Raw genomic sequence first — 25,736 nt, 5'->3', positions numbered from 1 at the left:
CTCAAATCCTATTGGCTTAAGTTCCTAATTTCATATCTACTTGAACTCTTTAGTGAGGTCTTTTACCTGAGGAAGGGTGGCTTTTTTGGCATTTAAAATCTTGCTCTAGAAACAAGGAAAGCAAAGAGTGCTGCAGCTGATTCTTGAATTAAACATAGCCTTATGCGGCTGCAAAGTAACAGTGACCAGAGGAAGGGAGTGAAAGAAGAGGTAGGAGAATTACTAGAAATTTTTCAACTGCCAATTTTTATCACTTTAAATCTAGTGAATCAAAATTCTTTTCTTCCTTCCTTATTCAGAGGTGTAAAAAAACCCAACCAAACAAGAAAACCCCACCCACCACACACCCAACTCTCCTCCCCTCAAAAAAACGCCCAAACCCCCAAAACTTCACATGTAACTTTTCTAGTTTCAGGTCAACTAGTTCTATGAATGCTAACATTTAAACTTTCAACATGTAGGAAAATGTTTCTCTATTCCTTCCCCCAAACTGTATAATAGAGCTGAATTGGTTTTCTTCTGACCTTCTAGATAAGTGCGCCTTTAGGTTTAGAACAAGCCTGGAAGATTTTAACTTAACAGGAGGTTATTTGAACAAGTTAGACCCTAGCCTACAGAAAAAAAGGGAACAAGAAATACATTTTTTTTTTTTTTTTTTAAAAAACTCAGTCGTAGCCTCAGTGGGTATTACTGAGGATTGGTAAAATTGGTAAAAAGGATTTGTGACATTTTCAGGTAGCACAAATCTAAGTAACATCTCTGGAAACTTGGAATAGATATATATGGTCAAAACTGCTTACAGTTTTCATTCATTTTGCTTTGGGTGAAAAGGTTACATTTTTCCCCCCCTTGTTTAATAAAAACAGCTTAAATTGACATGGTTCTGGGAGCTCAGGAGTAAGGATGCAAAATCCCTTTACATATTCACAGTAGACTCACGTTACTGCAACTGTGGCACTGTGGAATACAGTAACTTGGAATGTTAGGAATACAGCAAGAACTGCGACTCAAACTGATGCACAAAGCCTCAGTCCTATGCTATATGGTACCTTAAAACACCAGAAGTAAGTTTGATCCCCAGAGTCACAGTTTCTCATTCATCTCTCTGCTACAAACTGGATTTCCATTCACATTTATTCTTTCACACTCTATTAAATTCCAAGTGATATCATTAACTTTTGCAAGGAAGTAGAGACTGGATTCTCTATTGACACATGTGCCACAAAAGCCTGAGGTGAAGAGAAAATAATTCTGAGCATCAACAAGTCAAACAGGAAAAGGGAGGTACTATTCTTCAAAACAACTATCTTGTAAGCTAGCAGTTGCCTTAGCGCTACATCCATCTATCCAGGTGTTGCTTTTGGATTGTTCTATCTTTTAAACGCATTTTTGTCAAGCAGTGTATAGACCCAGTGAGAATCAGAAGTTTAGCCTCAGAAAAGGTAAAGCAAAAATGATGCAAGTTGCCTTGAAATTTCGCAAAATGAAGCACTGAGCTGCCAGATTTAGGACCCAAATTCTTAAGATATTTGACCCCAAATCAAAAGGACCACGGTCTTGTTTAACACCCAACAGTACAGCAATCTGCCTGCTAGCCCTAAATATGCTACTATTCAACTAGATGTTATTTGTCTGCACTGTAAAACAGTCGAGACCCACTAGTGCAGCGCTACACCCGAGCTAATGAACACCACCTCTCAGCAGGGCAAAGTAGCTAGCTGAATTGCCATGCAGATGCAGTCATATTGTCCCCAGCTAGTTTGGCTGATACGAGCTCTGGTATTTCTCTATCATGCTCCACTGCATGGCGGAGACACGCTTCAAATGATTTCTCAGAGGTCACCAGACAGCCGGTGGACGGTAGCAAGTCAAAACTGCTGCTGACAGGAGAGGAACTGTGCTAGCATGTAAACGTGAAAGGTTGCATGTCATGTTCAGTGCTAATCTCGCAAGTCACCTAGGCCTTCTGAACTTTCAAAGAACTGATCTACCAAAGTGTTTACTGTTTATTTTGCGGCACAAAAAACTAGCTTTTCTTTTTCTTTTAAAAAAAATATTTGAAAGAGTAAAACACACGTAAGTAGAATGAAAATCATCTGCTCTTAAAATTTGATGAAACACAATGTAAAAGTGAGGAGAGCAACACTTTCTTCCTTTTACTCAAATTCACTGTGGAGAATTTCTTGTGTTTATTTTCATTGGCTCTAAATCAGTTAAAGAAAAATTCACTACAATCAGGTCTTTGACTTTTCTTCAGCTATAGATAAAAAGGACATTCTTACCTGTAACCGTTTGGTAGCTTGGCCCAAAGATCTTTCTACAGCTTTAATGCCATTTTCCAATCTGAGACTTTGCTGGCCCTGAATATCAATTTCACCTTTCACCTTCTCGATCTTTTCTTTGACCTCTTCTTCATTCACTTGGGATTCTTGAACTTCCCGGTGCAACTTCTCTGCTTCAAGGCCACTTTCCATATTGTGGATTTGAGACATGTAGTCCTTCAGCTTGCTTTCACACTCCAGGATCCTCTGCCTCATCTCCTGGAGCTGCTCCTTCAGCTGTTTTTCATTCTCTTGTTCAATCTGTAGCTCATTTTCCCAAAATTCTTCCTCTTCAATCTCTACTTCATTCCTTTTGATCTTCTGTTCTAGTTTGAGAATTTCCTCCTCCAGGCTGGAATTATACTTTTGTTCCCAGTAGCGGATCTCAGCATCATTGGATTCCAGCTGTTTTTCAATACACTGAAGTTTCTCTGTCTGGAGGTGAATCAGTTTCTTCAGCTCATCTGCTGTTGTTTTACAGTTGTTGAGCACCTTTTGCTTGAACTCGGATTCTTTACTTTTACCAAAAATGTCCATTAATCCTTTCGCCCCCCCAGTGAAAGTCAGAGATTTCCTTTTTGGCTCTCTCCTTTTTATTGATTTGTCATTCTGGGGCCTCAACTTGGCTAACGGAGGCAAGCTTTGCCGATACAAAGTTCTCTCTGGAATTCGAGCCACGCTGTCTGAAGTTGGCCTCTCGCTCAGGGAGGGCCCAGTGCGGCGCAGTATTAGCTGCACGTCGCTGGCGTACTGTCCCCATTTATTCAACGAGATGATCGGATTTTCATGAGGCGCCAAGTGCCTCTCCGTGTCCCTCCATTTCTCTATCAGCGTGTACCTCCCGGTGCGACCTGCGGGAAGCAAGAGGAGCCGTGAGCGGGCGAGGCGCAGGGCCGAGGCAGCCCAGCAGAGGGCGCTGCCGGATAGCGCTGGCCGGGCGGCAGCGCCGCGCCGGGGCCGGGAGCCGCCCGCCCCCCGCAGCGCCCCCGCCGGGCGCTGCCTCCCCGCCGAGCCGGGCACCGAGTCACCGCGGGGCTCGGGCCGCACCGCAGGGTTTGCGGCGGAATTGGGGTGGGGGACGCTAGGAATACAGATGCACAAGTTTAGGGGGAGAAAAAAGCAGCACGCACAGGATCCGTACGCGCACTGCTTTGCGAACTGATCTCAGAGACGTTTGTCCACGCGCACCGCTTGCGGGCACAGCCTTTTAGGAAGAAAGGTACCCCCTGACAACCGATGGGGACAGCTAGGTAATATTCTTAGCACATTTTCCTCGGGTTAAAGCAACATTTGCCTTTGCGCATACTGAGCCAAATACAACGCAAATTACTTCTTTTGATTGTAAATTACGTCCAGAAAATTCTCTCAGCACACACAAGTAAACGAACAAGCGAGTTCTGCATTTCCATGGAACATGCAAGTGAAACTGCGGCACTCCAAGCCTTTTTTCCAGGTTTGAAGTCATTGAGAACAAGTGACCTCGTGATGCTGATTCCTAGCAGCACCACAGCAGAGTGTTCTATATATAGCCAGAGGAAGAAAGCAAGATTAGAAAGTTTCTTGCCTTTTTATAGCTACAAAAAAACCCTTAAATATTGCTATTTATGTATTTGCTTTTAAACTGTAACAGTTGTTTCTCTGATCAATGATAATGATTGACAGAGACTTAATTCACTATCATACTCCTCACCAGTTAGCTGAGAAACTAGAGAAAGCTGTCTCAAAGCCCCATGTCAACTCACATGACCGATGGCAACATTGCTGATAAGACAAAACTTCACAGATCAGAGCACCCCAAAGGGACCAACAGAGGTTGCCAGAATTGGCACAGACTTTTACCTGCACAGACTATATTGGTCTGCAACAGTAGCTCAGCAGTTCCTTGTGAGATATACATGATTTAGGAAGGTGCCGGGTATCTCGAATTCATTAATGACTGTTGTGATGTAGCTATATAAACGGCTAGCTGTATACGATGCAATATGGTTTACTTTTAGTGTAGGGGGAAATCTAACTTGTATCTAAGGATTAAATTGTGCTGCCAAATGTGTAATTGAGCTTAAGGGTCCTTTTCCTCTGACACTCCTTATAGGATGCTTCGAATGCTACAAAAAGACAGCATTTGAGGTTTTTACCAATTGCTTTATTATTTCTAACCACTCCAACTACTTTGAGATAAAGCATTCACCAAATGCAGGAGATGATCAGCTTCCCTTATCATGAAAGGGACTTCACTTAAAAGCTGCAGCACTGTTTACAGAAAGACATGAAAGACTAATTGCTTTTAAAGAGTGCTATTCCAATGGATTTCCAAACAGCTTTAAAATTACCATTAACAACTGTTAGCTATTTTAATACAATATATGTACACAGACTTCCACGATAGATCATTTAAATGAGAATCTGCTTCATCACAAGTACCGTTTATGCAACTGGGTGGTGGGGAGGAACAGATGTAATCACCAGGGGCTACCCATACAATGCATTTTGTTTCCTTTTCTCCACCTGCCCAACCATTGCACTTTTCCCAAAAGAACTAAACTATCCTAACCTTGAGGCTGGAGATCTGCCTCTGGCCTCTAACCACAACACTTGCACAGACTCCCCAACTGGAATTGCTACGAGACAAACTCCAAGGTGGCAATTAAGACAACTATGTGCCTCCCTAAAATCTGATGTTGTCAGACCAGCGTTAGAAAGAGCTCCCCAGGATATAGCTACTGCAGTGGAAACGCTTCCTCTGGTCTCAGTTTCTCACAATTAGCTCATAGCGCTAAAAGAACCAGAAAAATCAGCTTGACAGGCACTAACTAGAAAACAGGCTACTTTGGCTGACGGGTTATACTAACAATAGTTAGCTGGCCAAATAAGAGAGGGGGGGAAAAAAAAAAAAAGCGCCTGTGTTCATGTCCAAGTTAGGAGTGAGAGCTCAAAGAGAACATCAAGATTTGACTGATAGCAGTTGGCAAAACAAGGCAAGAAACATGGGAAGAACAATCTAAATCCTTCATACCTTATAAATAATTGACTTGAGGTAAGCATTGGAAAAATTTCTATCAACATACCAACCTGCTTGGCCAACACTTAGAAACAGACTTAAAGTTTATTGTAAAGTGCTTTAAAAACAAGTTTACTATGCCAAGATGAAGTCAGAGATTTTTGCCAACCCACAGTATTGTGCATTGATTCATGCAGATTTATAGTTTGTAGTAGACATCAGTGTAATTACAGGAAAAATAAACCTGGTGCTGTTCACCATGGCATACGAACAATAAAATCCTGAAGAAAAATGAAGTAAAAACATACTACAGAACCCAGGGCAAAGGTTGTATTTTACCACTCTATTTTGTTAATCTCAAAAGCTTTCACCTTTCATCTGACAATCACAGTAATACTACTAAAATTCTTGTTGTGTCAGAAACAGCCGAGTTCAAAAGACGTCTTAAAATTGTAAACAGAGTACCTGTAGGTGTGTGATCAGCATGCAGTTTCTATTCACTTTGCTATTAAATGCACTACTTAAAAGACACATAAACAAGGCAAAAAAAAAGGCTGGGGGGGGGGGCGGGGGGAATAAAGCTAGCAATCTCAACCAAAAATGAATTAAGGAATTAAGTAAAGCACTTGCCAAGAACTATTTCCATCTTGGATTACAGTTCCAAATCAACACACAGTCCTAATGAACTCAGCATTCAAGATCTACATAAACAGAAAAGTATTTTGCACAAGAAGTATTTATACAATTCAACAGCCACACTTGGAATTCAGTACTAGCCTAAAACAAAGCTGCTCTCATCTGAGATCATTACTGCTATTCAGGCTATGTATGACACCGATTAATCCCTTCTAATGCGAACACACAGAGTTGTGGCTGTCCAGGTATTGTTAATTCACAAATGAAAGGGTGAACAAGTTAATTCAAAATTAATGGCAGAACCTTTGAGAACACATGCAGCCTTATAACTAACTGCTATTTTTGATGTGCCACCATTTACAAGGAGGAAGCAAGCTGCTTTGATTGTTAACAAAGAACAGCTCAATGCCCGTACGCTGCTTCTTGCTTTGTATGTGGTCCACAAGCTTTCTGAAAGAGAATTTGTTTTGTGTTTACACGCAGCCTAGCAGAACTGAGTCCTTCCTCATTCATGCTAGCCTTATCGTTTTAAAAATCAAATCGTTACGGTTGTATTCATGTAATGTGTCCCATATCAGCAATCAAACATTCATTGAACCATACTGTATTTTTCTGAGTTGTATAATGCATTTAATCTCACACAGATTTGTGAAATATTTGCAGGTAAGAAAGTTAGATGAGCCTTCAATGCAAGAAGCTGCCAAAGCACAGCTTCAAGTGCTGTTCAGATGTTCACATGGGGTTATGTGCCTTGTTACAGGACCCCTTATAACCTCTGAAAACACTTTGTTGTTTTTATGACACACCAGTGAACACATTAGACTAATTTTATTTTTTGGATACTTCTGTTGTACCAATGAGAGTGGTACAAAATTTATCCAGACAGCCCCAAACAAGCACAAGCACTGCTGTACTCCGCGGTGTGCTCCGCAGAGAGCAGTAATTCAGGGGCTGAAGAGAAGCACAGGTCCTCTCCACCGCATTCACAGGCGAGCTATCTTTCGTTAATATTCTATGTTGATCCACTGAATCTGCTGTGTACCATATAATATTACTACCTCAAAACAATCAACAAGAATTCATATCTGTTGTGCAAGGCAGTGAATTCCAAGCTGCATCAGAAGTATGTATACGTTTACGCATATAAGGCACGCTGCACCTGCACCAAGGGTCATTAAACAGGTCAAGTTTAAGCCTAAGGCTAGCTAAGCATACAAACTTACCAGTTTCTATTAATACAGGAATCTCTTCAAAACATCCTTTTATTTTAAAAGTATGAAAGAGATCAAAAAAGACTCCAGAACTTGGATGCTCTGATAGCCTGCAGCTAAGCTGGCAAGAGCTTATGTGCAGGGGTTTGAACCTGGCTCTTTCTAATGCCCACAGGTACAACTTTTTCAATAAGACATTAAGAAGTTAACTACAATCAGTGTCCTGGATCAGCTAGTGCTCTTCTGTACAGCACAGACACCAAGGTCTGGACCTGAAGGCCCATGTCACATGCCCACCCCATATAGCCTCAGTTTGAGACTGACCTAGCTATGAGGATTTCAATGCAGATTCCATTACAATGAACTATGATTAAATTAATGAAATATAGGTACAATTTGAGACTTTTTTTAACCTCTTGAGAGTTTGACTTTTAAATTGTACTCCACGAAGGTAGTAGGACACACACGATTATTCACTTTAAAACTATGCTAAATATGCATTTCCAGTTGCGACAGTATACATATGCAATTATTTTTGCTACCGAAACCAAAAGGACAGTTCAAAAGGAAAGTAGCAGTAGTAGCGCTTCTCATGCGACACCTTTGACAGGATTCAAACTTGAAATCATCAATACTGTTTCTCAAGACAGAAGTGATTTATCCCTGTCCTCCCTCCAAAAGACTGCGTGAGCCTAAACGTGCAAAGCATTTCAGGGACAGGGATTGTATTTATTGTATGCACATAGCATAATACACCACGGACAACACACATCTTTGCCTTCGCCTTTCCAGTCAGGCTACAGAGGTTTACTCTAAATACTATGTGAGACCCACCCTCTCATTGAGGGTCTCCCAATGCTTCATGGCCGGGACTAAAGCAGTGACCCAGTGCAAGCAGGTGAGTCTTTGCCCTGATCTCAGGTTGTTCCTGAAAAAGGTGGCGAGATGAGCAGTCTTAAACACTTGGGTATCTCTCTTCCCTAAGGAAAGGGCTGGGGGGGGGAGGAGGGGCTGTGCAGTGGGCCATGTACCAAAGACCTTCCCTGCAAGGTGGCACTCAGACACAGCCTGGAAAGCATGCAGCCTCTGTTAAGTACCATCTTACACTAAAGTTTCAAAATTGCCACACTAAAAAGTAAGCTGAGCTAGTCCAGCCCTCTAGCTAAATCTGAATTAGCAGCCCAACCTCAGAATAAGGCCCAGGAATAACATGCATACTGTCAATCTGTCCGTGCCCAGGTGTCCACAGCAATAAACCCAGGTATGCCAATCGCATGCTCAGTCTGGGCCCCTGACTGACCACAGCTCTGAGGGGCACCGACGCATGCACCCCCTCCCCAGCCTGGATGCAGCTTTCTGAGGAACTTGATCTCCCACAGATGGCCTTCCAACCCTAGGCCACAGGATGGTGCCTTCCTTAGCAAGGCAGTATCAAGAAGAAAGCAAGGGTGCACAGGTAAAAGCTTGCAGCAAGAACTCTGAACAAGTGAAACAGTTCAGAGGAAATAGTTTGCCTTACTAAAGCGGCAACAGCATTTGCTCCTGTATCCTTAACAGCACTGATGGAAAAGTAACTGTTGGCAATTTTAATAAACCCACTATGATTTGAGCTCAATCCCTCCGAAATACGAAGCTGACATTTCATTCGTTATGAGGTACTTAAGTTAACATCTATATCAATTTAAAAAATATTCTAGCTACCTCAGAACTCATTAAATGACAAGAATGATTAAAAGATTAAAAAAGCCTTTAAAACAGAGGTTAGAGAGCTTGTATTACTCAGATTTCTTAACTCATGCCACAGTTCGTAGCTATGCAATGCAAAACAATGAAAATCAGAATAGTGGTCCAGTCCTAGAAAAACACGTCCACAGAAATATATACACTCACATCTACTGACAGTGAGTGAGATCTACTTAGTTCACTTGGTGTGGCTGCGCTCACAAACGTGTTTATAAGTCTTTATCAGGACTGAAGTCTTCGTTTATTACTATTATCTTTTATCTTAAACAAAAGCCTATAAAGAGTTTGCCACAATCTGGTAACAATGCACTTAAAACCTTTCAACTGCCTTTCAAAGCACCCATAAAGTAAGGCACTTATTTCAGCGTAGCATACAATAGACCAATTTCCTAGAGTGGTAAAGCAGCGCAGAGGCGAGCCAGGGAGGCAGTTTGGCCAAAGTCAGACAGCAAGACATGGCAAAGCAAATAAACCAGCCCAGTTCCCAGCTGCACATGCCATCCTGCTTTTCAGCAGTGTTACTGTGACTAGATTTCTGAACCATAAGGCTTATATGATCACACCAGAGGATCACCACAGCATGCAGCTTTCTTGTACTTCCTATAATCCCCATTAACACTGCTATTTGAAGCACGAGAGAATAAATCCATTAAAAATTCTGGGGTCAAAAATAGCACGTTCAGGTTTTAAATGATATTTGGCAGTAAACTACATGATTAACTCAGCGTTAAAGCAACACTGGCTTTTGCTTGAAAGCTCCAGCTTGTACACTACTATCCTTCCCTTTTTCTAATCCTCTTCAGAGGCAGCACCAGGATTCAGTTCAACGTGAGATTCTTTCTCTCTTGGCGTGTTTCACAGCCAGCTCCGGCACTTGCTTTAGCAGAAATTATTTGGAGGAGAGCAGTGAAATGATGCGATTTTTCCAACTGTGGCTGAGCCTTATAACGCTTGAAACAGCATGAACAAATCTTCATTTTCATAAATCTACCTATTTATCTAAGAGGAAAAATACTCAGCAGCAATAAAGAACTGATGGCTACGTTTGCTTAATTTTAAAAAGGGACAGCTGTACTTCTTGGTCAGCAAGTCCATATTCTCCTGATATGGTGCTATAGCCAGACAGCCCGAATCCACAGCACTATTTAAAGCAATTCCGCTGTTTTAATCATTTGCCATTAGAAATTATGATGAGGGCAAAAAACAAAAACGGACTTGCTGAGAAATTCAAGCTTAATTTCTGTGGACTAAAAGAATACCCTCTCTTGGAAAATGCACACATTGTCATTCTGGCTACAGACGATCCACTCTAGTCCCCAGAGAGGAATGAAATCCCAAGAAATGCAGCATGAAGTCCTCACGGGGGTAGAACTGGGAGAAAAATCACTTCTGAAGAAACAGGACCAGTGTATTTGTTTGTGTTAATCGTCATATTTCTCTGGAGGATTTTTCTTCCAGAATTGAACGGAAAATATCTAGCAAAAGTCACAGTCACTAAAAAACAACATAAAAATTAAAAGATAAAATCTTGTACACAGCCATATTTGCCTGATCTGTCAGCTAACACAATTAGCACACGTTCTTTAGGATAGCACCTGTTTCTTCCCAATACTGAAGGGAACCTTCATGCTCTGTGGACTCTAAGTATTACTTTGCAAAACAGATCCCCGATCTGATTTGCTTACCATCTCATAATACATACAACAGGTGAAAAACATCAATTTTCACTTGTTTTTCAGTTACCTAGTTTAAGAGGAGGAATCAAAATGAGCAAGCAAGCTTTGCAAGAAGCTGTTCTAGCACAGTTTTCACAGAATGCATGGGAAAGCTAGCAGAAGCAGAAACACATGCAGAATTTGCTGTCAAATATATATTTTTAAAGCAGACAACGATGAATGTGTTAAAAAGCTAGCTCATCTCTCCTGGCAAACGTATTTTTTAAAAAGGATTCATGGTTCTCCATTTAAGCTGTGTGCTGTGGTTTATTTTTTACATTTGGCGAGAGCTTAGTTTCTCATCATGAAAAGATCATTTCTCTGACTTGCATTATAAGGCCAAATCTTCCAGGTACTTTGTAATTTGCAAACAGCTTGAGTTTAAAAAAAAAGAAAAAAAAGAAAAAAAACCAGTACTGGATAAAACTCATAAAAGGTAATATTAAGTGTTCTTCAAGAACCCAGTGGGAGGCGATTTCACTCTCCGGAAATTTGCAGCTTGATAGTTTTATGTCTTAATTTAACAGAATTCCAGAGACCCTCCCTCCAGCTAAGGCATTTCTAACTCCTTCCAACTTAGAGACACTATCAATTATAGCATCCGCTCATTGCAAAATTACATCTATTTGCTAGTATTTCCCCCCCCCCTCATTCATTAAAATATATACAAGAATTTTTAGAAATTAGCTTTGCTGAGATCATCTTTTTTTTTTTTTTGTTAAGAATGAGGATTGAAATTCAACTCAAACCCTTTAGCTTCAAGCAAAATAGAAATTAACAACTAATTTGCACAGAAACTTGGAGGAGAATCATTTGCTATTTCTAAATGATGAAAAGATAAGGCAATGGTGAAATGAGGCTATAATGCAAGAACAGATACCACAGATGATAGCCATCAGGAGTACAGCCTTAAAGGACAGAGGGGAGGAAAAAAAGGGGACAGGCATTTCCACTGAAAGAGTAACAGCAACAGACACCAATTCGTAAGAAATAGGTCAGGGAGCACTGCATAGGCAAGTTAAGTGACAGAACTCCTCTTAACTGCCAAAGAATTAGGCTGCACTTTGGTTATGGTACAGAATCTGATATAACTTCCTATTTCTGACTAAAATAGCCCTAGAATAAAAGTCCCTATCTTTGCATCCCAAAAAGCTTTCTTCAAAACATAAAAAGTATTATGTTGTTACCGACTTCCCGTGACATGAGGGGAAGGATGGGAACCAAACGAGATGGACACCTTTTCACTGCCCTTATCACAGTGGGAGATCAGGAGACAGGGCCCTGCATTTGATCAAGTGACAGGAAAGGAGATTTCTGACAATACAAAAAATTCCATTTAAACCTAAGGGAAAACAAGAAAAAAAGAAAAACCTTTCTTACCATGTGGGTGGTTGAACACTGGAACAGGTTGCCCAGAGAGGATGTGGATTCTCCACCCTTGGAGATATTCAAAACCCGACAGGTCATGGGGTCTTGGGCAACCTGCTCTAGGTGGCCCTGCTTGAACATGGGGGATGGGACTAGACAATCTCCAGAGGCCCCTTCCAACCTCAGCCGTTCTGTGGATCTACGCCAGATTGATTTTCGCATTTTTGAAATACATTGTAAAGCTTTATTTTTCATACCTCTAGGATAGGGGCAGCTTCTGTTTGTCCATGTGAAGCTTCTTGAACTATAGGTGTCTTAAAAGGGAACTGACAAGTACTTTTACTTTCTTCAGTGGATATGGCAGTAACATCAGTTAATTTGCAGATATGCCTGATGCTGCATTTCAACATGAACAACATACCTGTTGCAGTCTGTATTTCAGGTTTTTCAGTGAAGAAGGCTGTGCATTTCTACCGTTATTTTTAAATCAAGGACCTAGCAATATGTTGTCACACATGAGAAAACAAAAAGAGCATCTGAAGAACTTTGCAGACAAGCCAGCAGACAGACTTCTGAAGGAGCCAGACTGCACAGTGGAAAATATAAAAATCACAGCCAACCAAGGAGGAAGCCAACAAAGACTGGCTGCTTTCCACCACCAAATGTCAGGTGAGAGCTAAAAGAATACATTTTAATAGCTTCCCATTCAAATTCAAGTGACAATAATTCCTGGTAAGCCGGTACATATGGCCAAATCAAAGGAGCAGACATATGGTAGCTTTTCTGATGAATGGCCTGACAAAAGGGTTGGAAGAGACCTCTTTGCTAAAGACAAGCGTCATTAATACCGGTATTTATTATTGTCCTAGCAGCTCCAGTGAGAAACTAGGGATCAATTATTCTAAATGTTTTCTAGTGAAGATATTTGCCTCAAAAGAGAGCATCCAAAGGTTCATTATCTCCTTGGATTATTTTAATTTGGCTTAATTTTGACTGATTGAGTCTTTTCAGATCTTGGTCTAATAACTGAAAAAAAACAAGGAAGGAAAATAACATGGGAGAACATGGGAGTATCGTCTAGAAGTGGGAGTTGGACGTTTTGATTTTGGGAGAGGGGGCAAAGGAAACGGGATGGGAGAGATAACAGAAGGGAGGTAAAGAACAGAAAAGTCTACCACCAAAAAAAAAAAAAAAAAGAAAGAGTTATACATAACACTTCTTAATCACCACTAGCAAATGATCACACTGGCATAATAGTGTCTAAAAAGCCTACAGGCAGAAAATGAGATTTGGATGGAAGCAATTCATAGCCAATCAGCATTAAATAAAAAGCTGCTGCTAACATGAACAGTAGAAGCACACTTAACAGTTAACTATTGAATCTACACTGACTTTCTACGCTTTCTGAAGGACATTTTAAAGGTACTTGATGCATACAGATAGAGCATACACATTAGCATTGTGTTCAATCCCCTTAAGATATAAAGTAAAAAAAAAGCATAAGATTTCTAGTGCTTCTTCTACTTCTTTTTCTACTGAAAGTAGATGAAAACAATGTTCAAAAGCATATTTTTCACTAAACAAACATACAGAAATTCAGACAAATTGACCATGCTTACAGTTGAATAGCTAGTTGACATTTATGGCTTTAAGTTGTTTTTTAGTTATAAAAATAAATGATTATTTTGCTACTGAGTAGGAGCGCACTAATACAATCTTGCAAAGTCTTTGAAATAGTGGAAAATGTGAAAGCTAGCCCTTAAACTTCAGATTTAGTTTTAGATAAGATGTAGTTCTAGTATCTAAATTGAAATGGTATGTAAACCTAATTACAAAATGTTAGCAGAAAATAACATCCAGCATAGGAAACACTGAAGGGATGCCATTAACCACTGTGGAAGATCTGACAAGACTGAAGGAATGTACTTTCTTGTACTGGAGCCTGAAAGATATTTCTGTATCTGCATAAACTGTTCAGCAAACAGTTAACACTGTATAGACTAAGATACCCTTTTATTTACTAAGTCAGGTGACGTGTAAGAGTAAGAGGAGAACCTGAAGGACGTATTTTGTTGATCTATACTCTTCCCAACACAGTTAGGGATACTAACAGCGTGTATAATTTCAGTTAATGTCACTAACTCGTACAAGCTAACCAGTTGTTTTGCACTGCTTTAATATTGCCTTGCTACTCAAAACATTGATAGCTTAGCACTGTCTGCAGTCCAGGCTGCACTTGCAATGACAAACAGCAGCGTATTGTTATTTAGAGCATAAACTTGTACTGAATGGCAGGCTACAGATTTCAAAGTGATTTTTCTTCTTATCTGCAGTAGGTTTAAGGAAAAAAAAAGTTGCAAGTTTACATTGCCTTCTAAGAGACTGCAAGGTTATCCCACTATGTTTTACACATTCATGTTCTAATATTCGAGCGCAACTCCACCTTCCCTTAGTTTAGCTTCATTAAAAAAGGCTTCAGCTCATTCCCAGGAATCCAAGTGAGAGTTACTTACCAATAGCCTGAGCAAGAGCTATAACCACCTCCTGGCACGTTGTGACTTCAGTGACCCCACAAACAATTCTCTGGACTCCATCCACCCATACTTTGAGCTCCATGGTTCACCAGATCATCCAAGAGCCATGAATGCAAGTCAGTCAAGTCATACTTGTAGCCGTACCAGAGACAATGCAGCAGACTCAGCAGCTAGAAGAGAGAAAAGTCCTGATGTTTACTGTGAGGCATTTCCAATTTAAAAAAAAATTATCAAATTTAAAGGAAACAAATTTAACTGAACCTCTAATGGAAAGAAAAGGCACGGCCTCATTTCCTTAAAACTAGTAGCAGGAATCCAAAAGCCCCATGCTTTGGCCATAGCTACCCATTCTGTTCTTTTAGATATACCAGAAGTTTCACTAACTTTATTTCCTAAAATATAAAAAGTGATTACAAAGAATTAAAAGAAACAGCGGTAAGTAAACAAGTCCAGAATAAAACCATAACAGTTCCAGTAAGAAGTGCCCCCTTTCCTTTATATGTTGCCTGAATGTCTCATGGGACTGATTATAAAAACTTTCAATGTTTGTCCAATAATCCCTAGTGGTGGTGGCAGGTGATGGTGTGGCAAAATAAGGGGGAGACATTCTTAAGTACAGCCATCCTGGAGTCGAACCTTGTTCTCCATACAAAACCAGTTGAGGGTTCCTAGTATAGGCAAACCTATACATTTAGTATCACTTCTGGAAAGCCCTGAAAGGAAATCAAGCAGGCAGAGATTGCTACCGTCTTTCTCTAGAGGAAGGCGGTACATTGGTGAAAGTGCTGCTGAGGTGCTTCAGCCCCTGCCCACACTGCGCCAGTTCTGTAAATAAAGAGACTTTGCCTAAATTAGTATCCTTGTTTTTTCCATGCACACTGTGGTATTAAAAAAAAAAAAAAAACAAACAAACTACACCACTTAGTCTACACAGTTTTTGTTTATTAACATGGCTCTACTTTACTGAAATAATGCTAGAGTTGCATCATCCGATGTGGTTTATTAGCTCCCAATCTCATTTAAAAAACTTAAGTACTAAAAAAAAGCGTTTGCGTGTGTCTGTATTTATATTTTCAGAGCTCTACTTTTTTGAAACAAAAAGCTCTGACTCAAAATCTTTTCCTGCACTCATTCACATACCAGCAAAAGTTTAAAGAACAGAAGAAGAGAGTTACAAATCTGGGAAGCTAGGTTAGGACTTCACAATCAGCCATTTGTCCTCCACTGCCTTGTTACCAACAGTCAAGTTGCTTAAGGTTTGTCAAGTGTTAAGTTTTGAGTTAACCGCATATCTGAGCACAAGTGGGTTTGCCACAGGCTCAGCTTTACTAGGAAGTGCTTTTCTTCTGCATATACAGATCCTCCTGGATCATGTCCCACAGAAGTTAATATCTAGTTGCAACTCCAGCTGGAGCTCCAGACGCTGATTTCAAAAATTTCAAAACACCACCACCAAGGAAGCATTGTCTACTTAGAAACAAAAAAAACTAGTGATTATTTTTTCTTGACTTTTGAAAAGCTTACAAGATAGTTAAGTTTTCAAGCAGATAGAAGAAAACGAACCATAATACATTGAAAGAAGTTCATGTATTCAGGAAATGCCCCATGGATACAATGATAAAACTGCAGAAAATATTTTTTAAAAGTTAAGTACCAGGAAAACAGACAAAACAGGAACAGAGAAAAAAATCTGAAAGTTTTTAAAGAAGATTAGTAAAGGCAAGCAGGCTTGAGTTACACACACACACACACAAGAATCTGATCATGCTGATGGATTTAACAGAACTGCACTTGGAAGCAGGGGAAACTTGGGAAGTAAATACTTAATATAGTTCATGTTTTACAATATGTTACTATATGTTACTGCTTTCTCCTTATGAAGCAAACATTTCTTTCTGTATTAAAGAGAGGCATTAGTCCAGCCCTAGAGCTGCAACAGAAAGATTATACCCCTTCTGCAACCCAATACTTAGTCTGACAACTAGCAAACATCAACACATCGTTCAGAGGACACACTGATCCTCGTCAGAATGGTTGCCACAGTCAGCAACAACACATCTCAAACACTGTTAGAGCCAGAGCCATCACCCAAACTGACAGGACAAGCTTTAACAGAGAAGCACTATGCAATTCTGCTGTGAAGTCCAGCATACGCTCAGAAACCCCTGCCGAGAAGCACCCACTCAGAAAACAAAAGAAACAAATATTCAAACCCAAATGTACTCCTAAAACCAGATTTCAAGAATATACTTGTAGCACTAATCCACCAAAAAAGTGGTAGCTTTTAAGAATACCAGCATGTACAGAATTAGCGAGACATTAGTAAGCACCTGAAAAATCCAGAGAGATCAATATTTTAAGTAAACATTTCCCACAAAGTTACACACTTCAAAAAACAAAACAAACACCCTACTATCCACAAATATTAACAGGGTACGAATACAGAAACTGTTCAGTCAGGTAAGACCACTTTAATGTGACAATAAACCAAGCAGAAAGTGGTCTTTTGTTAACCTGTAATATAACAGTGATTGAGAAAACACAGAAAAGGCCCCATCAGTCACTTGTGTTTATCCCTGGAAAGGTTGTCTTCACAAATAAACAGACCTCACGTTCCAAGCCCAACTGTAAGGAACTTTATTAATTAACTTGATATCTTGCTGAGAGTTGAACAGTTCAGATTTACTGGCACAAAACAAGCCCTCTCTCCATGCGACAACACACACGTCAGCAAAGAATCCGATAGCTCTAATTGTTTTTCTGTCTGTCAACATCCAAACCATTATTTCAATTTAGCAAGCCAGCAAGTGCATTTTCCCCCGCCGTCAGCAGACATAACGAACAACTTTGCATTCCGTGCAGATCAGTTTTGGTCATCTGTTTTCCTAACGTCCGTCTTCCTTTTTAAAAGGGAAAAAAAAAAAAGGGGGCACTATTTAATAATGAAATATTTTGCTGACACTCCCAGTTTTGAAAATAACATTCACTAAAGCAGTAAATGATCTGAACAGTTTTTTTGAAACAGCTGGAGTTCAGGAGAAATACTGCCATTCATTTTTATACTTTTTTTTTTTTTTAAGGGCAAATAGTTTTAATAGAGCAAAACAATAACAGCAGGCTGCTGTTTGTATTACCTTTCTGATGAGAGCACAGACTAATGTGCAGGACTCACAGGACCGTGTGCCCCAAAATCATTAGTGGCTCATTTGTTGGTATACTTTCAGAGACCTGTCAGTCACTAAACATGAAATACCCAGAGACTTTGGAAACATATGACCTGTGCACTGAAATCCTTCTGTCACATTGTAATTTCTAAACAAAGCTGACCTGTAATAAATCAAAAATAATCTAGAATAAATGTAGTTTCTAGGACTACACAGTAGACTTTTACAGAAAAGTCTGAAAAAAGGAGAAAACCTTTTGGCCTTGTGTCTCTCTCTGCTTCCCAATTACACACCCATACCACTTTTTATAGTAGCTTTTGCTTTTTTGTACATATTCTTTATTTGTTTACAGTTAATTCATGCACCATTAATGCCTTGTTTGCCTTTTTACTGAGGTCCATTTTGACAGCTCCCAAATATATTTTTCACACTTAAGTTTAGGTCCAAAAGGTATACGATGCTTTCAAAACGGAGCGGGCAAAATAACCCTTACCTCTAAGAGCACACAAATGTCTCTTGAAGCAAGTGGAAAGAGGTGGAGGAAGAAAGTCCACCTGAGGTTTCACAATCCTGTAAGTTCAAAAATAGTTCATCTTACACATAACTTGTTTTACCAATGATTGGGAATAGGAACAGAAAGCTAATTTACTGAGGAGAGAGGTACACAAGCTGAAGCATGCCTCTAATCACAGCTTCCCTCCTCTCCACCAATTCCTCAGCGATGAGCTCTGTAAGGACAGGTATTTGTGATGGGAACCAAGCACCTGAAATTGGACACCGCTCAGCTACATCCTCTCCCCTCGCACATGCTCTCTCTTTTTGACTACCTTGTCTGGAATCTCCTCACTCACACTGTTTGCCAGGCATTAAGCAGATTTCCCCAACTCCTCCTTTTGTCCTATTTGGCTCAGATCTTCCTCTTTCAGACATTTGTTCAGTTTTCTGGGGGGAAAGAAAACTCCAGCATACATATATGCTGCTATTTTGCTACCTCTTCGCAGCTAGTATACAAACTACAAAAAGGCTGATGCTTCACAGAAGATGGACAGAACTGATAAACACACAAAGCCCTCTGCACTTGTTAAGAGAAAGACAGGTTTTGCAAACATCTGCTTAGACTATCTATCCTTGACGCAAGTGTTAAGTCACGAGGAAACCGTGAGAGCTAAATTTAAGAGGCTGATTTCACCTCATCTCTAATCTTCACAAGGTCCATGTCATCTGAAAGCAGCATGGATCTGAAATCAGGGTTAAAATCCTGCTGCAACTGAAGTCAGCTGCAGAATTTCTACCAAATATTTCAGAAATTCTTTTCCTGTTCACTCCACTAAGTAAGTAGCATGCTGCTCGTTATATTTAAGTGATCATGCCTTAATTTATGATTACCTATGAATAAACATTATCTACAGTTTGCCACTTTTTCCTCTGTTTCTCGTTCTCTACACGCTAGCCCAAATTGTACTCCTCGCTTTTCCCTGTTATGATACAACACCAGGTCTGGACAAATAGATTGCTTGTTCCAAGCAGGTTGCTGCTTGGAAGCTGTTAATAAGAATAGTTAGGCGCAAGCAAGGTTTGATTCAACAAAAATTAATCGAGCACAAAGAAGCCAGTTCAGCTACCCTAAAAGGGCCTATAAGCACATCTAGAAAGGTATGACATTAGCCTTGGTGACCAGGGATGCGTTTGGTAGATTTTTTTCTGGCATAAGAGTTCTTGTGTAAAGTAATATTTTCCAAATAGAGAATTGGCTACTGGAAACAAGCTAGCTAGTATTTACCAAAATGCCTCCTCCCTTGGACTGATGAACAGGAAATACCCCAGGAGCAGCTCTGCTTCCCAATGAACAGCAAAAACCTTTAATGGCAGGTTCACGTCAAAAGATCAAGCATAAGCCTCTCCCATATGCAATTTTTTTTTTTTTTTTTTAATTAGAAAGACGCAGGTCCTGGCTTTGAAATCTGTTGCAAAGGCAGGACTTTCTTTTAAACAAAATTGTTTATATAGAGATACGATCCACATTTTTAGCGGGACTAAGCGATTTCCTCTTAGTGTTATTCTTTTGATCTACCAGAGGAGTGCTCAGAGATAAAAAAGCACTGCTTCAAACAAACAAAAGACCCCACAAAGATGATAGTGTTAGGAATGAGGCTGAGAGGGAGTTTAAGTAGCAAGGAATTTTCCTCACACAGGACTGGCAAAAAGATGGCCCAACACATGTCTCCATGAAACAGGTCCAAATTCAGATGCCATATATATTATCCAAGACATGCACACTATACACTAGCTATAACAGGACCAGACAGCACCAATATACATGTTCACACAAACTCTTAAGTACAAGAGATTGTAACAATGACTAGTGGAAATCTTGTCTCCAGATATTCTAGAACTTCTCCAAAGTCCAAAATTCAGTTTCCCAGGTAAATTAGTAATTTACTTGCATCCAAGAAGCTTCAACTGGCTAGTCCAGGAGGTGTTGGTAACTTCAGTCTCTCCTTAAGCAGCACACCAAAGATGGGGGAAAAAAAAAAAAAGAGGAAAAGAAATGTTGCTTTAAAGTAAGGGAATCTACAGTAAAAATTCTCCCTATTTACAGAACATCCTTCATCTCTCCTACAGATGGGATCTTTGCAGCACAGAAAAATCAAATTGGAAGTCTCTTCTCTTTGTATTCTTGAAAAGAGGCTAGAAACATTTACTACTAACTTGGGTGCGTGTTTTTTGGGGGGGGGGAGGGAGAGAATGAGAGGAGGTAAAGGATTTATACACACCTTTTGTCATCTCTTTTAATGATCAAATTTATTGGTGACAAAGATCAAGTGAATTAGTGATTAAAACAAAATAATCCCCTTGCCTTGAAAATTATACTAGTAACTTCAATATTGAAAATACATTCTCAGTCTGATCTCCGACTTCAAGAAGTTTATGAGGGAAGGCGGCACCCTAAAGACAAATAATGTCTTAAATCCAGTCCCTGTATCTCTTGACTGTGCCGTGTCTGCCATTCTAAGCCATCTGGCCAATATGTAAATTTGGCTTCCTTTTCAGTTACCCAGAATGAGTAGACTGCTGTCTGGTCAGAGGCCTCAGCACAATTTGTCTTTTCCCCTTTCTTCCCTAGTCAACAGAGGAGATGGAGTCTGATGGAGCCAAGTCTTTACTATCCCTCATGACAATTCATTATGAATAATTCAATTAAGTTGAAGGCCACAGCAGGATCCCTAAATCATCCCCAAATTCATTAACAGGGCATTAATGCTATTCCTCCACTGTCATCGGTTAGCTTCACAAGGCTGACTGACAATAAAGGTAATGAACTGAAGAAACCTGAGAGACTACGTAACAACAATTCAGCTGCAGCACAAATCAAAATTCACCCGTCTGGGAGCTGCAGTATGGGAGACAAGGTAGCTAGAAAGCTTCATCACAGACTGTACCTAAAAATAGCGTGCCTTCGTAGAAAACTAAGTTCTAACTCACTGTTTCTGCATTATGTTGATAGTTGGACTGGTAATACTTTCAAAACTGCCGCCTTCTATAACACCTTGTACCTTGACTCACATTTTTGAGGCAATGAGGCTTGGCATAACTCAGTGTTTCACAACACTTTAGGATCGCAACAAAATGGTTTGAAAGGAAACAAAGCAGCAGGTGATCTAATTAAGCAGATGGCTTATTAAAACCTCTTTTCATTTGGTCACTGTTAAGAACATAACCTTACATCTTTAACACTAAGTTTCACACTCTCACACTTGAATTAATTCAACAGGAACAACAACTTCAAAATTAATAGTCTCCTTTCATGAAGATTAGATATAAATAGGTCTATACAGAGCTTAGATTCCGAGATACACAAAACAAAAGGCATTTAGGACATGGTGGTAGAACTCAGTTACTAAGCCAGAGAATCCCAAGGATCTTTCCCTCTACTAATCAGAGGTCAGTTAGATAATTTCAAAACAAGTCTAAAACTTCAGTTAAGAGCATTACACTTAGGGTATGTACCAGCAAATCGAAACCATACCCTGCACAGTGCTTTCAGCTCTTGAAATTAAACGTGTATCAAAATAAATGCTGTTGAGTCAGATGCAAGTAGAGTTATTTACTTAAGTCGCAACCTTGAATCTGTTTCAGGATTAGGACTAAACTATCATTTGCAGGTGGCTTTACATGAAACAAACTCATGTTCTTACTCTTTATTCCAGCTACTAACATCAAACATTATCGTCAATATGAAACACCACAATCCTACTAGAAATGAAGGGCTGAGCAGACTTAACACAAAAAGCCTCGTTTTTCATCACAGTTGTAGGAAGGGTTTGATTGTTGGCAGCAGCACAGCAAAGCTTGAGAGTGTTAGCAATTGGGATGCATTTTTTTCTGTGGCAGAAGATACCTTTTCCAGAGATGTTAGCAAAGGAGAGACTGTGCTGCGTATCAGCTCTGTGACAAACAGCTTAAAGTCATTCGCACTAAACAGACATCTCAACAGGCATATGTTTACCATAATAAGGTCTTCCTACACCCCATCAGTGCTTGTTTGTCATTAATATCGACTATATAGAACATGAGATAAAACAGCAACTACAACTCTATTAATAGCAGCATTTCAAGCAGAAGCCACATGCATACATGTAATCTAAATATTGTGTGTGTACGAATGAAAACAAAACAAGCAGCACAGGAATAAGGAAGTTATTTCATTGCAGGAGAAATGTTTATATAAAAACTGCAATACATACAGCCTACTTCAAAGTTGCCTTTTACCTCTAGCTGTCCTAGCTTCAAAGAACAGAATGTAGGTCATACTCTCAGTTTCAGGGAAGTCATGGCCCCCACCTGTTCAGGTTCCCCTCTCCATGTTTTGTCTGCAAAGGCTTAAAGCCATTTGAGGGTTTGATTGAAGACATTTGTCTGCAATTGCCAATATTTACACTAAAGGCAAAGAGGTAATCTGCTCTACTTTGGCAAGAACTAGTTTAACCCTTGGTTTTATATAAGGCTAAATCTTTTCTTTACGCTTCAGTCAAGAACACGTGCAACATTTGCTGTGGTTTGTCATTTGATTACAGCTATTCCGAATCACAGCTGTCACAGTAAGGTGTTCCTTCTGCTCTAGATGCGAGCTGAAACGCATGAAGCCCTGACAAGTATACGAACGCATTAGATTCCCCACACTTTAAGATATGGGCCCAAGCATAACACCCTTTCCCACTACATCTGTGGGAAAGTTGCATGCAAATAAGCTAATTCCTCCACTTCAGCACTTCAATTAAAGTAATACATTAACAAATGTATTTTACAATTGACATTTCTATTTAAAAATGATTTGGCTTTATAAGTTTTAAAGTTAATTAAATACATGGTTTACAGCCACTGTACTTTGCAACTTACTGAAAGAAGAAAAATCTTGTTGTAATTAAATTCAATTTCTAAAACAGAAATAAGGTGAAGCGCTTCTAACTCGATCAACATAATACAGTTTTTCAAAAAGATTATAGTCTCAAAGCTTCCTTCAGAGAATGTTATATTATTCATTAAACATATCTAAAATTTCAAGTGGCTTTCCTGAAAACTCAGAAAAGTCCACAAGATAAGTTCTCTTCTGCCTCTATTTCTGCAAGGCACCTTTAAGCAGTCTAGGCAAGTATATTGGTAAGAAAAGGGGAGGGGGAAATACTCATTTCTAAAATTTGCTCTAGGATGTGCTTACTTCCTTACTTCCCCAAACTCAAAAGAAGAAACTTTGTTGTTTTCCCTATTCTCCATTTACAGGCCTCAGCTGGATCACTTAAGTTTATTTCCTATCTCTAGGCATTTTGAGTTTGGGTAATGCTTTTCGTTTGCTTCCCCTAGTCCTTCTTGCAGTCCGCTAACCGAGCTGCATACACAAGCACACAGGGATTCCCCCTCAAGGGTCACCCTCTACCTGTTCGGCTGGGGACAGGCAGAGTATGCCGTGGCAGCGCTACAGCCAGCTCCAGGCTACATCTGCGCTGCTTTGACCAACTAGCCACACTGTCTCCAAACCACTAAGGAACTGTAATATCCCCTCAGGATGGAAGTGTATTTTGGCCTCCCATCTCTATTCAGCTGGTAACTTTAGTGAACTTGTTATGAGCTTACATACCTTTTAAACTACTGTTCCTTTTAAGCTACTGTTCCTCTTTAAATTTGGCTGAAACTGACTTACAGTCCAAAACTCACTGGGGAAGGATAAGAAGAGCAGAGAAGAGTAACATCACTATATACACTTACTTTCCTTTGGGAAGCAGTTTTACAAAGACCACACATGGCATTCTTAGAATGACCCAGCAAATAGCTGTTCAGGTAGATCATGATTCTATGCTAATAAAAATTAAAACTAAATAAGACTCACAGCCTGCAACACCAATGGGAAATGGATAACTATTAGGTCATATTCAGTATAGCCATAAAGAATGTTTTAGTGTTCCTTCAGCTTGCACTGTCTTCCTGCCTTCCTTCTCTGTTGCCACAGTTTGCAACCTAGCACCACTTTCCACTTGCCCGTTCCTTCCATGCCGATATTGTCCACATTTTGTACCTTCTTTGAGACACAACCTTTCATTATAAGACATGAGACGAAGGCTTGTAGCTGCACGGCCTAACTACTGCATTTGCTTCCTCACTGCACCTTCAGCAATACCATCTCATCCATTTACTCATTTGCCCAGGAGGATTGCATTAGCATAATTTTCAGGAGTTAGCAGACTTGCCAAAACCTGGAAGAGTTAAGTAGCTCTCCCATTTCTCTAGTACATCACATGTGAGCTACTCACCTTCATTAGAGAAGTTCTTCTGCTCTTACCTCTGCCTTTCTCCTGTCTCTGATACATTTTTCCAGACTCTGCCAAGGGAACTGTACTTCCACTTTATGGTTCATTTGCAAGTTTCAAGAAGCTCTTTACACACGCAAATAGAAGAGAAACTCCAAGTTACTGGTTAACCTTCATTATCCTCCTCCAAATTCTTCCTTAACCTGCTTCCAAAGCACAACAGATCAAAAGACGGCATGTTCTGCCCCTACTGCTCTTCAGGCTAACACAGCTCAATTCCACTTGTCTCCAGGGACTCCTGGTGCACACTGCACACACCCCAGTTCAGCAGGTGTCTCCTTCTAAGGAGATCTATTGCCTTTGTAGAGAGAGGCCTAGGACAAACCACAATCTGCTTTATAAGCTCCTGGAAAGCATCCAGATTGGCAATTTAATCAAGCCTTTTGGGAGTATACTCATCCCATTAGCAGTTTTAGCATCATTCCTCTCATCGTGGTGGATCTTCACCATGTATCTCTGGGCTTAATTACGAGCTGCTAGACACTGGGACTCAAAACAGAAAGTTAAAAGGGGATCTCAGCTGCTTGGTACACTGTGACAAAAGCTGAAGTGCTTGTGTGCTCTATGAGCTACCATCACACTGCACCCTCTGAAGTATAAAGTCCAGTTTGCTTTTACTTTTTGAAATGGGGAGAAAAAAAAAAGATCCAATTAGTCCACTTTTGTTTTCCACTGCTCTTGGAGAGTGGGGCTCCTACCAACCCCCCCCCCCCCAAACTGTATCAATTTCTGTGGATTCCTACTCTCCACAGAACGTGGAGCTAGCCAGTAAGAGCAGCAAATGAGTGAACAGAAAGGGTTAAGGATTTAAAACTTTGTGACAAATCTTAACAAAAAGGGCCAGGTCAATTTTCTTTTAAATGAGAATTGATTGCTTGTGTTTCTAATATTTATTGATCATGTACTATGCAGCTATGGAAGTGTAAAGTGCCAGGTAATATTAAGAAGCTATAACAGCTTATGAAGCATAATTACCTAACACAAAACCTAAGTCTCGGAAAGAAATAAAGTGGAAATGCCTACTAAAAGTTTCTGCTAAATGGCAAGATAGTGAGCAACTAAAGATCTAAAATTTTCCAACATGTAAAACATTACGGAGTTCAGACATCCAAAATATGGTATTTAAATTTTAAAAAGGTTATATAAATGCAGTATACAAGAGAAAGAAATAAGAACAGGTTGGGTT

At 39.9% G+C, this 25,736-nt stretch overlaps 1 protein-coding gene across 5 annotated transcripts in view; it reads right to left on the bottom strand.

Moving 5' to 3' along the window:
• The window catches only part of RASSF8 (Ras association domain family member 8), a 92,327-nt gene that overhangs the window by 6,101 nt on the left and 60,490 nt on the right, over positions 1–25,736 (bottom strand). For 4 of the 5 annotated variants that reach the window (XM_068949935.1, XM_068949926.1, XM_068949944.1 and 1 more), the window contains 2 exons: positions 14,506–14,696; positions 2,283–3,172 (listed from right to left, as the gene is read on the bottom strand). In XM_068949935.1, coding sequence (XP_068806036.1) covers positions 2,283–3,172; positions 14,506–14,608 — 993 coding nt within the window. In that variant the 5' untranslated portion in view covers positions 14,609–14,696. Of the gene's footprint in view, positions 1–2,282; positions 3,173–14,505; positions 14,697–22,460; positions 22,481–25,736 lie in introns of those variants that run through there. The other variant, XM_009690353.2, reaches the window with a different exon arrangement.

The sequence above is a fragment of the Struthio camelus genome, chromosome 1 (assembly GCF_040807025.1).
Source record: "Struthio camelus isolate bStrCam1 chromosome 1, bStrCam1.hap1, whole genome shotgun sequence".
In the NCBI taxonomy this organism is placed as follows: Eukaryota; Metazoa; Chordata; class Aves; order Struthioniformes; family Struthionidae; genus Struthio; species Struthio camelus.
This window is presented reverse-complemented; position numbering and strand designations above follow the sequence as displayed.